Below are 18,062 nucleotides of genomic sequence, written 5' to 3'. Positions count from 1 at the left end.
TCAGGCATTAGTGATAAAAAGTCGTTTCTCAAACCAGGAACAGAAGGGAATACCACATAGTGATAAGGTGAATCTATCGGAAGACACACAGCATCCATTTGCTCAGTGGTGAACTGTAAAAGCACTCCATTTACATTAGAACAGTACAAGAACACTCACTACTAAAGCCATTCGATATTTTCTAGGAGGCCCTAACATGTGCAGTAAGGACATTAAAAAGTCGTAAGATTAGAAGGAAGGGAATATAATTCTCAGTTACACATTATACAACCTCCTATGTAAGTACAATTAACAGGTAAATCATTAAATTAATAGGAGGATTTGATAAGTTCCCTGATACAATATAAATACACAAAAATCAACTGCTTTTCTATATACTGGCCTCAGTTAGAATTTATAATTAAAATATATATATCACCTGCTCTAATAATAATATATAAAGTGCTCAGACTTAAATCTATCAAAAGATTAACAAATGTATTATATAAAGGAGAAATATCATGCTCCGGAAAGAGACTAATTAACATAAAGAGGTGAATTTTCCAATATTGACATAACGCACTGACAATTAACGTGTATTGTTCTTTGTTTGTTTGCTTTGAGGAACTGTGCGAGTTAATTCTAAAATGCACATGGAGGGGAAAGAGAATAAAAAGACTTGTCTTGCCAGACTTCAAGGCTAACAAAAAGACAACAGTAATTAAGACAGTGTGGTATTATCATTGGCGTAATCAAATTTGCCAGCAGAACAAAGAAGAGAGCTCAGATATAGACTCAAACAAAACACAAGGACCTGGTATGTGGCAGAGGGGCATCGAAAGTTGGTGGGAAAGAAAAGGTTATTCAATCTTTTCCGTCTGGGACAGCAGATTATTTACACAGGGGGAAAAAAAACACAATTCTTGGAATAAGACAAAATCTGTGACAAATGGACTCTAAAATGAAGCCCAATTATCACAACTCCTGGTGTCCACGTTCCCTGCAATCCCTTTCCTTTGGCTGTGGGTGGGGCCTGCGACTTGCTTCTAACCACAACTGATTAGGTGTCTCTTGTTTGATTAGGCTACATTGCTAGCACTTTTCCTATTAATTCTGTCTCATCTTGTCCTTTCTGAGGTGAACTCACATAAGGATAACTCCATCTGGCACATGATTGAGGATGGGCTCTGGCCAACAGGCAGAAAAGAACTGAGGCTTTTAGTCTGACTCTTGCTCAGAAGCACAGGAGCTCAGGTGAGCCTCAGATGAGAGCCCAGTCCTAGGCAGCCCCCCCGGATGGCAACTTTGTGAAAAACCCCGATTCCTGGATTCCTGACCCAGTAAAGCCACGCCTGGATTCCTGACCCACAGAAACCGTGAGATGAAAATGTGTTGTCTTAAGCCATTATGTTTGTGAGAGTATTGTTTTACAGCAATAGATCGTGACAAAAAAAATGTAAAATGCTCAAAATAAAATAGAGAACATTTTCTGTGCTAAGGCCTTGGAGAAGATTCTTTAACACGATGCAGAGACAGTATAAATAACAAAGGAAAAAACAACAACGTATTCGCTCACATTCAAATGAGGAACACCTGGGTATCAAAATACATCACAAAAGTGACAGTCCAAGGACCACGAAAATATACACTGAAAAGTTATTGACAACACATACGACCAAAAAAGGGTTAGTATTATTAATATATGGTAAACTTCAATGAATCAATAGGAAAAAAAGAAAGAACTCAATAGAAAAATGGATGAAAGAGAGGAATATGGATTTCACTTCACAAAAGAAACACAAATGGAAATAGTAAAGAGTACTACGTGTGTGTGTGTGTGTGTGTGTGTGTGTGCGCACATACACACCAGGGTGTATATGCTGTATGTCCTTAATATTCGAAAGCCTGTAGATAAAGACAAAAATGTGACACCCTTCACTTCCATCTTTGTCTTTCCACATCCAGGAAAAAAAAAAAACAAATGTGACTCCCTTACCCCAGCAGAGAGGAAAATATTTTAAAAGTCTGAAAATGTCATGTCTAGGGGAAAATTTGGAGCGACAGAAACTTTTCCATAATGGCTAGAGGGTTAATTTGTACAATCTAGAAAATAGTAACTTGGCATCATCTTGATGTTGAGGATATGCTTTCAGTCTTACACACACACACACACACACACACACACCAGAAAGGAGGTTGGAATGGGGGTGTGGAAAGGTTCTAGGTACAAACAAAACACAGTAACAAAATTCTTACGATGGGGACTTTAAAGAACATATCCAACTTTTACATGCGATGTCTGAATTTTCACAAATTAGGTAGATTTCCCAAATCCATCAGGATAAAAGATAAAACATGGCAAGTTCAGATACTAATATCCTCATACGATGGGACACTACCACGTTGAAAATAAGTGATCTCCACCTACAAACATCCATAGGCATTAGATAAACAAAATTTTGAGTAAAGAAAAGCAAGTTGCACAAAAATATACACAGTATGTCATTGTTTAGATAATGTTTGAAACCATGCAAAAATATACATGATGTTGAAGGATAAACACATGTGTGGAGCTGTAAAGAAAAGCAAGGAAATAGTAAACACAAACCCAGGATAGATGTTCCCTCCGGGATCATTGTTGGGAGCGGGAGGATGTAATAATGGAAGGTTAGATGGAAGGCTTAACTACCAGTAGTAATTATGGATGATGGGTACACTCTTGCTCATTTTATTAATTTCTTTTTTTTAAGTTTACTTATTTTGAGAGAGACAGCAAAAGAGAGCATGCACGTACACGGGCAAGGGAGGGAAGAGAGAGAGGGAGGGAGAGAACCCCAAGCAGGTTCCACACTGTCAGTGCAGAGCCTGACACAGGACTCCATCTCACCAACGATGGGATCATGACCTGAGCTGAAATCCAGAATTGGATGCTTAACCACCTGAGCTACCCAGGTGCCCGTTATTAAATTTTCTTGTATCACATATGCTTTGTAGAGTATGTGAATATAGAATTCCTCACTCTTAAGCTCCAACTCTGGCCACAGAAACTTATCAATATCATAGAGGACAGCTCTGACTTCCACATAGGGTCATCACAACTTTTCAGTGTCAACAGATTAGTGTAACCTAATTTGCATATCCGCAATACCTACAATTTGAGTCTTGGGAGAAATGGAGCCATCATACGCAGGGATCAACACAACAGTGTCTTCTAATTTGCATAGAGTGAACCATATCACAAAACCAGATTTCCTGTCTATCAGTGGTATGAACCCTACTATCATAGGTCACCCAGGGCTCTTGGATCCAACCCAGAGGTACTTTCTTTTTTGCACTCATTGCTGAGGAAGGTGGAGTTTCTGGCTGGAGGTGCTGGAATTTGTTCCTGGGTCTTTAATACACAGTCATGGAAGAGAGAAAGCATCCAAACCTACAGAGCAGAAACCAAAGGCTAAGACAGTATAGAATTTTACTCCAACTCAAAGAATATGTGTGAATGACACATGATTTCACAGAAAAGAAAAGATTCTATACAGATCTGATCGTTGTATATTGATGTCATCTTTGCTACGTCTGGTGTTATGGTGAGTAATCATCACATATGCAATTTGGATATGCTATACCTCCAACTGGTTTCCATTTCTTCCACCGTAGCTAGTGGGGTAAATGCAGTGTTCACACATAGTCTTGCACACCGCAGCTTTCACGTCCATCTCATAATAAACAAGTGGAAAAAAACAAAATAGAAAAACTACAATGGTTACAATATAGAATTAACACGCCAATTGTAGAGTTGTGACTGTACACGTCTGTGCGACTCGATTGATCTATTAACTACCACACTAAAATAGATGACACCTTAAATACTAAACCACAATGTAAAAGACCAGAGAATTGTAGGAGATCCCAAAGAGGAAATGAGTACCGCTCTATTATGCTTTCACATGTGATTTTATTTAATCCATGCATCGATGCTGGGGGAGGTTTACAGAGAGGGAAATGGAGACTTAAAATGAAGAAAGGCGCCCAAGCCCTCACAGCTGTTCAGCATCTACTGACCTAGCGCTTTGTGTTCAGTTTTGTTTTCATTTCAAAGCTCGTCTAATACATAAAAGTGTTATAGAAATGTAACATGGTAACAGAAATGGCTCCCTTCAAACGAAGCCAGGAAATGGCGGGAGTAAGGTACAAAGAAGGCCGGTGAAAGTCCCGCAGGGGTCTTCTGTTAGTTTTTCCCAGAAAACCTCATGCCTCTTGTAGGGAGGAAACTCGGCCAAGTTGTGTGTGTATTCAAGCACGCACTTTCTACTCATGTGTTCCACAGTGGGCGATTTTTGATAGCTTTAGGGATCGTTCTATAAACAGTGTTGGGTAGAAGATAAGAGTAATAACTGAATGTATGTACAATTCGGTTTATTTTGGGAAGTGTGAAGAAAGAACCTCCTGCGTTGGTACTCATAAGCCCCCTGTAAGCGTGCTGTGCACGGTTAGCACTGAATTAGCCACAGGGAACAGGCTGATGTCTTAAAATGAGGATTAACACCACCTATTTTGTGTAGGCCTGACTTCTGTTAACTGTATCCTTTACATGCATGTATCTTTTTCTGGGTATCTTATGAAAGCAATTCCATCACGTCTTGGTTGGAGTATCACGTGCCTCTACCTCCAAATAACCACTCCCCCCTTCAAAGTTTTTTTTTGTGAAACAACACGTTAAGGCATCAAATTAAAAAGGCTTCATATGGTTAAAATAGCCATATTTTAAAATCTCATGTACTTTAAACAAATCTACAACAAAACTAATCTTTCGGAAGAAGGTGAAGGAATAAATGAATACATAATTACAACAATAAATAAATGCGAGAAAAACCAGGCTGTAGTCTTTCACCGTAGTGCAATAAGGGTTTAGAGCGTATCTGCATCCTGCAATAAATAAGGTAAGGAGCGTGTTATGCATTGTTCGTAGAGGGAGGCCAGATTTTATGCAGAGACTAGAGTGTTTATACTGCTCATGTTCTAAATGAGACCAGTGACAGTGATTGGGAGCTAAACTAGTTTCCAAAAAAAAAAAAAAAAAAAAAAAAAAAAAAAAAGAATGTAGAGCATCGCAGATGTCACATGTGTGTGAAAGTCTGCTCCCTGAAACCACTAAGAACAATGCATAATCCCAAGTTTGGAAATAGAGAGGAAGACAACATATGGGAGAACATCATATATCTCAGACATTTGAAAACCCGAAACACATAAGTAAAATTCAACGTCAGTGTTAATACACTTCCAAGAAAAATTGCATTGGATCTTAAGAAAGTGCAATACAAAAATAGTTTAAACAAAACAGAAAGCACAATTGCAATGTACTACAGAAAAGATCTGCTCAAATTACAATTTATTTTTTTTTTTTCTCAAGTTTTAACCACAATAAGATTTCAAAGAGAGTTTTCAATCGTTCAGAGAATGATTAATGCAATTGTTACAGGAGCCACTCTCCTTGGGCACCTTGCTTTCTGTGCTCCAACTTCCTCCCACCCCTCCCTCCCTCTTTGGCTCCCTCCCTCCCTTCTTCCCTCCCTTCCTTCCCCTCTTTCCCTCCCTTCCTGCTGGTATTATTTACACGGTGGAGAAAAGACCAGATTTTTTTTTTTCTTTTTCCTAAAATGAATTCTACTTGAATACATTTGACTGTTAGTCACAGATTTGACAAGAGGTTTCACTTCCACTTGGTGCAGGCGCCTTTGAACTGGAATCGCTGTGAAATGCAAAATAAGAATGTGTTTCTTTCTAGTCCCCGCTAGACTGCCAGCTCCATAGGTTTCGTTCACCACCGCATTCCCAGTACTGAGAGCTGTGCCTGGTAGCGTGGGTCTGGTGGTTCTCAAGAGGAGGGAGAGGAAAAATGCTACTGGCCAGCGGGACTCTGCATGGAACACACAGCCCTATCTTTCTTCCTGTCATGACTAGCAAAGATCTGCAGGAGCGCGTGTGCACACACACACACACACACACACACAACCGGTCAGACCACACTCCCACATCCTTTCCCCTTCAGAGTTGCTCGTGATATTCACCTGTAGACCAAACTACTTTGTCCTAAACGTGTTGGGGTAGTTGAGCGCGTGAGAGCAGAGAGAGCACAAGTGTTGGTTTTCTTTTATTTGTGCTACTTTTTTGGAAAAGGCTGCTCTTTAATGGGATTTATGACACCTAGAGCCAAAACCTAGTTCGGAAAAAAACGGGGGGTGATCTCTCTCCAAGTTTACCAACCACAACTTCCTCTGACTGAGTAAACGGCTCCCTTTCCTCACATCCACCACTGAAGAAATAAACCAATCGTGTCCATGCCAGGACAGACAACACTGTTTGGTGTCTTTCCTCCGGTGACAATCCCTACCTGGCACATGCCCCTCTACCGCTTTTTCTTCCCGATGAATTCCTATCAGCTTTGCAGCCTGGAAACACTGCTCATTCCTCACACAGCAGGGCGATTGCCAACCGAGTTTTGTATTCTTACCTCACGCTAGTCAATATCTCGACAGTAGATACCCAAAAATAGGGTGAATAAATGAACTGATGAATCGTTAAGTCCACTGAAAACTCCTTTACAAAAATGTATTTCCCACGGAGATAATAGGGGTTTCGAATTTACCTGTAAAATAAGTACCATATACAGTTGCGAGGATTTTAACAAGACATGTGAAAACCTTACGGTCCAATGTGTAGCACATCAGAGACTAATTCACCATAGAGCCTTCTCTTCCGTGCCAATTCTGTGCACCACAGACTCGAGGATGTCTCAAGCAACCTTCTTATGAGCGGTATCACAAAGCACGAAGATCTCAGCGACGGCAGTGGGGGCGGATGCAGGGCACAGGTGCATAGCACCAAGATATGCTTGCCATTCCGCAAGTGGGATGACGTATGCAGCCGAGTGACAGGAGTCCAAGCCAGAGACAGGGCCGGGATTGAGTTAGGGGAGAGGGGACAAGCATGTCAGTGAAGGGGGCAAGTTTCGCAGCTGAAATAATGAGGATGCGGGTCCCTATTCAATGCGTCTCCCGTTTCCCAGCCCCTGCCTTCTCAGCCCCACATAAAATCCTCACGGTTCCCCAAAGATCTCAAGAGAGCTATTGCAAAATTATCCCAACCAGAGCCAAGTTGCTTTTAGCTTTTTATTTATTAACAGTGGAGTCCTGTTATACATACTGTTTCAGTAATTCTGTTTATGATCTTCAGTCTATCTTTTCTTCACCGAGGAACTGGGTAAGTGTGAAAGAAAAACAAAACAAAACCAAACAAAAGGTCTGGAAGCCTTAGCTCAATCTGTCTTTGGAAACAGAATTAAACATGTATACGTTACTTGGACTCCATAGAACCTAAACTCCTATAAATTACAGCTCAAGCATCTACACGTGACGTAGCGAATGTTAGGATCTGCTGTGTCAAGTTCCTATCATCCTTGGTGCAAACATCAGTCATTTAGTTCTTGCAATATTATTTGGAGTTTTCTGCCAACGTGAAGGGAAATCAAGACACTAGTGACGTAATGGAAAAAAACTGCCACGGCAGCCATTTTTTGATGTCTTAGACATACTTTAGTCAACATTTACATAAGCAGTAAACGGCCCACATATGAAATTCCTTGATGTATCCTGTTAGGCATCCTTACCTCTGAACATGGTATTACATACTGCCTCCTATTTACGTTTCTGCTGAAGAAATCAGTGAATATTTTACTAATTATCATCAGTTAATCGAGCCAGTGGAATGTAGTGATGTTAAAACCGTTGCTAACATCTACTCCCAGATAATTGGAGAGACTTCACATTATCGAGAATGGCTAGGATCTTTGACGAGGCACCCGAAAGGGCTGGTAAAGAACGCTAATCCAGTAAGTGGTACAGGGGTAACATGTTTAAGATGCGCTGGTGTGTGTGGAGGGGAGGTTCTACAAATACGCTTGCTGAGGGCTCTGTGGCAAGTCCCCGGCCGTGACTCAGAGTTTAACACACTGTTCTCCCCAGGCATTTACTAATTCCCTGTTGGTTTAAAGAGACAGCCGATCAAGTGTCTAATATTTGGGGTCTAGACCTAATGTGCATGCATTCTTGTCATTTGCTTTCAACTTGCACCTCTCTAGGTTTCTATCAATTAATTTTAAGCATAGTCACAAATTTATCTTCCTTTTCTTGAAGAGTCTCCCAGTTCCTAGCCTCTCCAGACTCTGATTACAAGAAGCTCAATTCTGGACATGGCCTTTTTCATCCTAAGTGACTAATCTGCATTTCAAACTCTCCAGAACCCTATTACTACCACTGGGTTTGTTACTTTTGCCAGCAAAATTCTTTTTTTTTTTTTTAATTTCAAGACTTAAATTTCATTTTAATAACAGCTTTTATCCCAATTAGGCCTATGTTTGCAGAAGTTAACAAAGAAAGGGGTTAATCTTACCGAGAGGACAGGTATTTCCTTTAGAAGTGTCACGTAGTGACAATCATCCCCGTAATTATTTTCCAGATGGTAACAATAAAACTAGATGTGGAGGCTATCCGGATTTATCTGAGGCTAACACCCTAAGGATGCAAGACCAGCACGTCCTGGGAGTTAACCACCTTAGGAATTGCGATTATGCGGCGGGGGGGCCCCAAGCACGAACACATGTGTGCACGTCCAATGGCCGGGTGGTCCCTCACCCCTCACACTCCTCACAGGGGAATCTGCAAATAGAAATCTCCTCCGGCAAATTCTCCCTTGGGGTGGGAGTGGGTGAGGACAGTGACAGGAAAAGTTCACCTTGGCATTGCTATGTGGCGGTGAAAGTTAGGACACTGTAAAGATCATTGTAGTAAGTATGTCCCTTTCTGGGGCGCCTGGGTGGCTCAGTCAGCCAAGTGTCGGACTTTGGCTCAGGTCACGATCTCTGATCTCACAGTCCGTGAGTTCGAGCCCTGCATCGGGCTCTGTGCTGACAGCTCGGAGCCTGGAGCCTGCTTCGGATTCTGTCTCCTTCTTCTCTCTGCCCCTCCCCCACACGCACTCTGTCTCCCTGAAATATAAACAAACACTGGGGGAAAAAAATAAAATATGTCCCTTTCTTTAGCTATCAAGAACACGTTCCCATATTCATTCACAGAACCAGTCTTTTTCATTTTCCCCACCTCTCCTGATTCCCCCCACATCTTCAACCTGGTTCTTCAACCTGGTTCCCCCTGCTGCCCAAGGGGGTGTTTCCACCAAGTTCAGAGGCAGTGGTACAGCTTCTGCTTTCTTCTGTGACCTGCACCCATTTGTAATTCTTACCCTGATCAGACCTGCTATTACTGGCCACCCAAAGCCTTTTCCCTGGATCTGATCTGACATCACACGTCCCGGGAACTGACAGGAGACACACAGACTACGACCAACGATGGAACGAGTGCTGTCACCCGCGCGGCAGTGTTACGTGCTTGTTGCTGGTCCTGAGATAGGAAGAGTAATCTCCCTGGAGAATACCTGTGCAGACTCAGGTCTTTGGCTGCCCTCTCCACTTATATTAATATGATATTCGTTCACTTTGACATTGGAGCGAGAAAGCAGCGAGCGATGGGAAAGAAGTACATGGGGAGGGGGGAGGAGCGGTCTGTGTTCACACTCTAATGGAAGAAAACTGACAGGCCACTTAGGGTTGGCCGGGCTGTAACATATCCACAGCCTCATCACTCTGGAGGCACATTCTGACATAATAACAAACGACTGAGAAGGAACCGCTTTTATCTAGGTCAGAATGACAGACCCCCGAGTGCTCGAGAGCTTGGGGGAACCACAGTCTGAAACGTCAGGAAGACAGCAATCTGCACAGAGATTTTCTTTCATCAGGGCTGGGCGCTGCCTAATGGTTTTCATCCAACGCGTTGTAATCACTCCACGGGCTTATAATGGCATGGCGTTTTGATTTCGGGGCCTACCAAAATAAAATGAACCACATCTCATGACGACTACATTTATAATAAGATGCAGATGGTAAAGGAAACAGATGCCTCTGACATCATCTCCCATTTGCCTTCAACTTTTGCAGACACTGGCAGTCTGTAAACTCATTCAAAGGGATGCAAGAGAGTCAGGCAGGTTTCCAACTCATTTCCAGCCTAAAAAAAAAACACTGGCAGCATGGGCATGGTTTTGAGTCGTACAGTGATCATTCCACAAAAAGAAATCTGATTCTAAGTCTGTGTCGGGCTTTAACGCAAAATGAATCGTCAGGGGGTGGGGGTGGGGGGAATCCCCACAAACGTCCGGACTTCCACAATTAATAACCATCGACTGGCTTGCATGATAGTGACAGAAAGGACAGTGGGAGTGGTGGGATGGGAACAGCTGTAGCTCCAAGGAGGCAAAGAAGAGAAAAGAGAGTTTTAAACAGACAAGCAAGTCTAAAATACTCTCCCAGCCCTTGGTACCCAGGTTGTTCAAAGACTGACTCCTTATTACTTCTGAATAAAAAACTTAAAGGAGGCTTTTCAGGTCACTGTTTCTGACCTCCAAAAAGAAAAAAAAAAAAAAATGCTCATTCTGTATTTCCATCTGTATTTTCCAGAAGGAATCCTACAGTTATGATAGGAGGTTTCACCATTTCCCCAGTGATAGCACTAAACATTATACACAGTTAATTTTTTTTTTTTTTTTTTTTTTTTTGGTGCAAGATAAATGTGTTAGAAGATCTTTTAAAAAACATAAGGAACTTTTGTAGTCCATCTTGAAAGCAAGAGATGCTTGGGCAAAGCAGCAATTGAAAGGCCTTTTGCAGTGTTTGAGGTTCCCATATAGATCAGCACAGTTACAGGTGAGGGAGAGAGTTCGACGAAAGCCCGGAAAATCTTCCTACCTCCCCTGCCCACCATCCCGTAACTTCCTCTGTGCCGCCGTAGCGGGAACATTGCAACAGGAAAAAAAAAAAAAAAAAAAGAAAAAGAAAACTTCAGAAACACAGGCAAGGAAAGCAGTGACGTAAAAATAAATCCCGCGAGGCCAAACATGGTGCCTATTTTTAAAATAATCTTTGTGCAAGTAACGAACGGAACACGCGCGCGCACGCACACACGTAGTACAAGAATAAACAAACTCTTCTAGTTCACGTCCACAAACCGCGTTGGCAAGTGTTAGTGCAAATGTCTGCTGACCTGCAGCGTTCAGTCCGTAAACTTTGGATATCCTAGACGCTCCATCAGTGTCCAGCAGATGTTCTCAATCAGTCTAATTTCATCTCTAGGCAAGTTTTGTTTCCAAACATTGGTGTTAGTTGGTGATATTTCCCCTTCATAGGGAAGATAGAAAAGGTTTGTGGAGGTGGCGAACAATATTTGGTTTAAACTAGCAGGAGACAAAGGTATTCCAAGAAAGGCAAAAATCCTTTCTGTGGTTTTCTGAGGAAAATGTACAATATCTTCAAACTTGATCAGCTGGTAGCTGGCGGGCAGCAAATCCGTATTTATTCTCAGCGCTGCTGCTGTGTTTGCGAACCACAAATGAGACAACAGGGAGACTGCATTTGACTGGGATTTTGATAATTCTTTCCTCAATGATTCGTATTCGAGAGCGTAGCCTGAATTCAAGTTACATTTGCCTTTACCTCTCTCTATCTTAAACAGTTTAGCTAAGTGCTCTGGTACATTCTTCAAAGAGTAGAGACTGGGTTTGCTACTGTACAACATTGAATAGATCCATGCCCGGGGGTCCCTCACTATGTACAATGCCCTCATAGAAGCTCCTAAGACTTCTTGAAAAAAATGGAGCTTTAAGGTCCAGCTCCCGCTGCTTAAGCTGAGCACAGGACGTGCACTTGGGTAATAGACCAGGTGTCTCCTTAAAGCTCTAATATATTCAGCATCTCTATCAAAGGTGCCTTTCATTCTACTTCTTTGTTCGGGCAGAGACTCCCTCCTTTTCAGTTTTCTTTTTTTGTCCTTATTTGCTGTGAAGTATGGGGCCAGTTTACCCCGACTGGGTTCATGCAGATGGATGTTTTGCAAATGCAGTTTTGTGTCTTGAACTAAGGACTGCAACCAGCCGCGGAGTAAACGGAAATGCACACTGTGGATATCTGATGCCTTCCATTCACAGGCATCTACAAACGAGTCGATTTCAAATTCAGTTTCAGGAATATCAATGTAGGTTGTAGGAACTCTGATGTAGAGAAAATCACTACTGTTGAAAAAAAGTTGTTTGAGGATTTCAGCTCCTGAACCAGGAAGTGAGGTAACGACAACACTGGGAAGGTCAGTGTGGGGCCCTTCTGAAGACACAGGCTTCGGGCTGGCCTCGGCCTCCGTCCTTGCCCATTTTGCACAGATGGGCTGCGTGCAGGTGCTCCACACGTCCAGCAGCTCAATAAACCACAAGGCAACAACAAGGACTAGGATCCACCGCATTAGCTTTCTAAAAGAAAGGTAAAACCGCCACTGAAAGGTTAAAATCACCAAGCTAATGCACAAAATCAACCCAACTGCTATATTAAATTTAAATCCAAAGGGGAAAATAACCCTATCTTGTTTTATGGGCTTTGCTATCGCTTGGGTGCCCAAACCAAATCGGGTTATTTGGCCCTGCTCAGCCACATTGGCAAAGCCACCAAAACCCAGGTAATCAAATCTTGTCTTCAGGTTGTGGTAGTCGGTTACAATGGACACAACATGTTCGGTATTATTGACATTGAGAGAGATCTGAAGTCCAGAATTGGAATTATCAACAAATCTGCAGCTGGAAACATTGACATATGGCCCATAAAAGACATACGCGATTCTTGTGATTGTGGATTCCATCTGAAACGTCACATTAACAAACTGCGTCCACCGTTTCTTAAATTCAGCAGCTTGCTCTGCTTCTTGTATACTAGCAATGGGACTATTGCCATGATGATCAAACCAGAACATTCTGTAGTGTGCATCCCATACATCCATCATGGCGCCATTATACCTGTTCATAAACCTATAGGGGATGTACTTAAAATCAATGTCCAGATTATGAAAGAAGGCACTGACAGATTTTATTGGGGAACCGTCCTGCCTCTCAACGTGATCAACGACGAGCAACGTTTGAGAATTTAAGAGAAGCAGAGCACGATACACGCTCTTCAGCTTCATTGCTGAAGAGTAAGCAGACACCGCTTCCCCACTCACAAACAGCATTTCTCCATGTTGGGAGGCAGTAATGATTTCCCCCGCTGCGTCACCAACCTCCTCGCCGGTCCACCTGAGCCACTGGCCACACTCTCCCAGCTGACCCTCCCAGGGCTGGTTACACTGGCTCGTAGGTGATGGAGCAAATACCAGCACATTGTTGAGGTGGCTCAGCTTGGGTCCGTAGAGAGCTTCCGAAACAAACACTTGTCCATTTGGGGCAAAGGTGAATGAGTTCTGATCTGGATGTTCATGCCCTGGGTTAAAGCTTCTCCACCCGTCAATCCAGGAGTATGGCTGAAAGTGAACTATGTCGTACACGGCTCGGCCCCCCAGCTTCCCGGACTTAAAGGACACAAAGGTATTGGCCTGTGTGTTTGGCAAGCCAGCCCCATAAGTGACAACACCCCAGTTAGGGAACGTGTGCATTTTCGCAGTACCATACTCAGCAGGAGGCTGTGGGGTGAGCTGGGGATCGTACCAGATGTATTCGGTGTGAAGAGTACTCCACCTCTGGGCAGTGGAGGGGACCATTGGTCCATCTTTAGGCCGGTGCCTTCTAATTTGCTGAGCTAACCAATTTCCAGCTCCATTCTTTAAGATAAACTTATCCAAAAAAACTAACTGGCTCTCTGGACCATAAAACCAATTATAATTGGAATCTGCAATACCCACAGTTCTTTGGAAGCCTGGTAAGAGGGTGGCATAATAGAACCAAAAGTGCATCTTCAACCAGTTATTATCCAAGTTGTTGATACTGAAATGGCGCTGGGCTAGAAAAACGTACTGCGTGACTGATTTAGCCGTGTAGCTTCCATAGGCCACACCTTCATCCAAAGAACCATCGACAATATGATTCAAAAGGAACATCGTCTTTTCCATCACGTCTACGACGACCTGTTTCCATATGTTTGCTTTAGATCCTTTCTCTACCCCGGTCACCAAAGCCCCGGTGAGTAATGCTATCATATTAGTAGCTTGGTGATTATGGAGAAGTTGTTTGCCCCACGAACGGACCTTGGAATACTCATACATCTCCTCGGTAACAGCCCCTATTTTTTCCAGGTATTTTTGTCTTCGGTGGCCATCCAATAAGTTATATAAAAAGTCAAAGGCAGTGGCAAAACCCGTTAAGGAATGGCCGACAGGCACCTCATCCCCTGGTGCATTCTCCACTAGCCAGTCTTTGTAGCCAACCATCCTGTCCATGTATTCCAAGGCAAACTCAAAGGCAACTTTGTCTTCTGGGCACAACAAACAGTACAATGCTAAAGGAGGCAGATTGTTACCATAAATTTCATTCCACTTGGCAGCAAAATCGGCATGCTTGGGTGGAGGTAGGTAGTATGTGGGGTTGGACAGCATAACTGTTACTGCACTTCTGATAGCTCTAAACAGATGCAAATGGCTTGTACGAGACTTCTGTCTCATGGCCTGGATTTCTCCAGCATCGAAATACAAACTTGGATGAAGCATACTTTTCTTCAGCTTTTGATTGGGCTTGAAATCTTGTACTTTCTGTGTCTTAAACTGATCTACATCATCTGCAAAAACTGCCCAGTCAGAGTAATTGCTCACAGATTCCTCAAAAGTAGAGAAAGCAAACATCACTAATGCTAAAAACAAGACATGTCCTGTAAACATCAACGCCATGATCCATCGGGGAGCTCCCTTCCTTAGGCATACAGGTCACACACAGTGCTCAATGTGTTTCCCATCTGCTCAGTATAAAACATACATTTAAGGCCCCGAAAAAACAAAGACTGTAAATCATATATGCTGTGAGATCCAGCTGACATTCGGTTCATTCAAAGCAAGCAGGGTTGCCAAGAAGAGAAAACATACACTATCTGTCTGCCTGGCAGAGCTCTGCTTCCAATACAACTTCAAGGAATGTTACAACCTCTAATGTTTCCATATCGCACACCAAGCAGTGGTATAGTCAAACATACCATGAATTCAGGATTTACTTCCTTTCCGTAAATCTAACATGAGGAGTCAAAACACACATTGTAGGGGGAAAAAAAAAAAAAAAGAATAATCACTCCGAAATCCAAATCAAGAAGTCGTTCCTAGGATGGGAAACCAACACTAGTGATCACATCACCCACGCGTACGATGCGGGTGAGGGGTGTTTGCCCAAAGGAGTCGATGAACTACTGAAATTCTCGGAGTCGACTTGGTTGTTATTCCCTTCCGCTTTTTACACTTTTGCTTTGAGATTTTTTTCTTCTTCCATTTTTGGGAAAAGAACATCCTCAACAAGTGTGCAAAGTCCCACTTGGCTTTGAAAAACTCAAACTTTCTGCCCTCATTTCAAATCTGTCCTGTTCAGGCTTGCTCATCGCCTATTATGACCCAGAGAAAGTATTCTCATATCTTCTTTTATCAGCTTCATCCGTACGATTATAAAAATCTAACCGCTTCAGCCACCTAGGTGCTTCTTTTCCAATCATGAAGTAACCACCAACTGGGAAAGAAAACTCCCCTTTCACCGAGAGTGACGGTTCTTTTCTGCTCCTTTCTCATGACACTCCTTTCTGGGGGAAAAACACAAAAAAATGCTCTGAGGCTACAGATAGGCTAGGAGGGGACATGAACTGATGATTTAAATGTTCTACAACCCCTTGACAGAAATTGTAGCAAAGCCATAAAATCTGTCCTTGAATACAATCTCAGCTCAAGTGACTCTTTTCTCCCCCCCCCCTTATACTTTTAAATGCACGTATTAGGCTAACAATGAATGGTGGCAGGTGACAAGCACCTACGGGATGTAACTTTCCTGCAGTATTTTAGCCGTGGCTTGCTGTACTCATTGAACACGTTTTAATTCAAGTGCAGTTAACACAAAGATGAGTCCTGCAATCATTCTTGTCCTTTGGGTCACAAGGGACTTTGTCCCTGGACAAAAAGCGAAAGTTGAAAGGACCTTTTTGGTTCCGGTTGAGGGGGTAGCTTTGACGGGATCAAAAGGTGCCTTTGTATGGGAAACTACCAAGATGATCACGTTTCTCCAAGGAGAAATCATATGCCCGTGAGTGGGAGCAAGAACGGCAGTCCTGCTCCAATCGCACCTGTAGCCTCGCCTTCCATCCTTTCAAGAGGCCACGAGAGGGAGCTCGCACCCAGACTTAAGGTGCAGCTTCGCCTCTGCCCGGCTCGGCTTCGGAAGAACCGAAGCAAGTTTCAGTCTTGGACAAGTCTCCTCTCCGTAGGAAACATTAACGCTAGAGTTTCCTGAACCGCCCCGCCTGTTGCATATTTTTCATTCGCCTCCTACCAACGTGCCGCCCGCCCCCACCCTCCGCTCCCCACCCTCGACCTCTGGCTGTGGTTTGGGGATAAGCGACCCTTAAATGGCCAAGTCCGCTTACCTTCGGCAGATGTGGACGGGGTCTCCCGGCAGCGCTGGGCCCCAACGAGGAGGTGGAGAGTTCGAGAAAACTGCTCCGCACAGGGGGCCCGGCCGCGCCGTCCCCCGCAGGGCTCCCCGCGCCCCGGGCACGGGGCCCCCCGCGCTCCAACAGGCTGCGGCCCCGCGCTGGTCCCCCGCCCAGCGCCGCGAGGACACGCCCGCCCTCGGGGAACGCCGGACGCTCCGGGCAGCCCCGCACCGCGGAAGGCAGATCCACGCGCGACGGGCACTCTCGCGGATCCCGAGTTCAGCGGAGCGCCGGCGTCCCCAGGCCGCGATGCAGCCGCGGCCGCCGTTCCTCCGTGCCAGCTCCGGCCGCGCGGCCCGGGGAAGGCGAGAGACGGCGACGCGGGCCGGGGGCGGGGCGGGAGCGAGACGGGGGCGGGGTCGGGGCGGGGCCTCAGGCCCGGGGAGGGCGTGCGATGGGGAAGCGAGCGCTGGGCGGGGCGGGAGCGAGACGGGGGCGGGGCCGGAGGCGGGGCCTCGGGACGGGGGTGGGCGAGGGACTGCGACGGGAGCCGGGGGCGGGGCGGGAACGGGACGGGGCGGGGCCTTAGAGCCAGTGGAGCCGTAGGGAGGACATGGCGACCGAGTCTGCGGGGCGGGGGGCGTGGCGGGAACAAGGCTGGGGCGGGGGCGGGGGCGGGGCCTGGGCGGAGCTGAACGCCCCATCCCCGGTACCCTTCGCCGAGTTGGTGGGTTCTCGGGGCACGAGAATTCCCGGCTGCGGCGGGCAATCTGAGCCGAGGAGGGGGACATTTAGAAGCGCAAGTGTCTGAAGACCTCGCCGTGCTGACTGGGTCCTGCTGATATTCACCCTCTGGTTTTCGGGGGGAGGACTGCTGTAACCGGGCTGCGGGTGGGAGGGAGACAGGACTTTCCGGGCAGGATTACAAATGACCTAGGAGAAGCGGGACCGGCGGGACAACGCTGTAGGATGTCAGGAATTAGCCTTAGGAAGAGCAGTGACTGAGGAGGGAAGGAATGAGAGGCAGCCAGCCTGAGGGTGCTGTCATTTAGAAAAGCAAAATCAATACGCCAGATTAATACGAGAATGACTTCGGGAGCACAGATGCTAAAGATCGGAGGAAAACAAAAAGGCTAATCGGTTTTATCGATTGAAATCATTTATCCGGCAGTATAAAAATGAGACGGTGTGGGACAAACAAGTGGAACGAATCTCTTTCTCATTAAAGAAATGAAAACCGAAAATCAAGCAGAAGAGAGTGTGCCTCATTTCGTATGACACCTGTGTGCGATTCCAGGACGTCCTAGAGCTGCGAATTCTGTTGCACTTGACATACAGAATTTCTCACAGCTATCTGAGGTTACACCTGGGCCTGAGCCAACCCAGGGTCTGACCTAAACTGTACAAATAACATAGTAATCATCGGAATCCGGTGAAGGACCAAGCCTCACAAATGAACAAGCCCAACCCCCAGCTGGGGGTTGATGATACCTTCACTTTCCTCCAACTCCATTCCATTTTGGTAAAACGGACAGACGTGTCCATTTAAAAATGT

At 44.8% G+C, this 18,062-nt stretch overlaps 1 protein-coding gene across 1 annotated transcript; it reads right to left on the bottom strand.

The window, feature by feature from the left end:
* Positions 1–10,987: 10,987 nt before the first annotated feature.
* DSEL (dermatan sulfate epimerase like) lies at positions 10,988–16,597 on the bottom strand. The gene is made up of 2 exons (XM_030337017.1): positions 16,499–16,597; positions 10,988–15,664 (listed from the first exon to the last, which is right to left on the bottom strand). Exon 2 carries the CDS (start codon positions 14,775–14,777, stop codon positions 11,139–11,141), a length of 3,639 nt encoding a protein of 1,212 aa, XP_030192877.1. The 5' UTR covers positions 14,778–15,664; positions 16,499–16,597; the 3' UTR covers positions 10,988–11,138.
* Positions 16,598–18,062: the final 1,465 nt, after the last annotated feature.

This window comes from Lynx canadensis, chromosome D3 (assembly GCF_007474595.2).
Source record: "Lynx canadensis isolate LIC74 chromosome D3, mLynCan4.pri.v2, whole genome shotgun sequence".
NCBI lineage: Eukaryota > Metazoa > Chordata > Mammalia > Carnivora > Felidae > Lynx > Lynx canadensis.
This window is presented reverse-complemented; position numbering and strand designations above follow the sequence as displayed.

What these genes read in the sequence shown, in the direction of transcription:
- DSEL (XM_030337017.1), bottom strand. Translation starts at nt 14,777, where the DNA reads ATGGCGTTGATGTTTACAGGACATGTCTTGTTTTTAGCATTAGTGATG.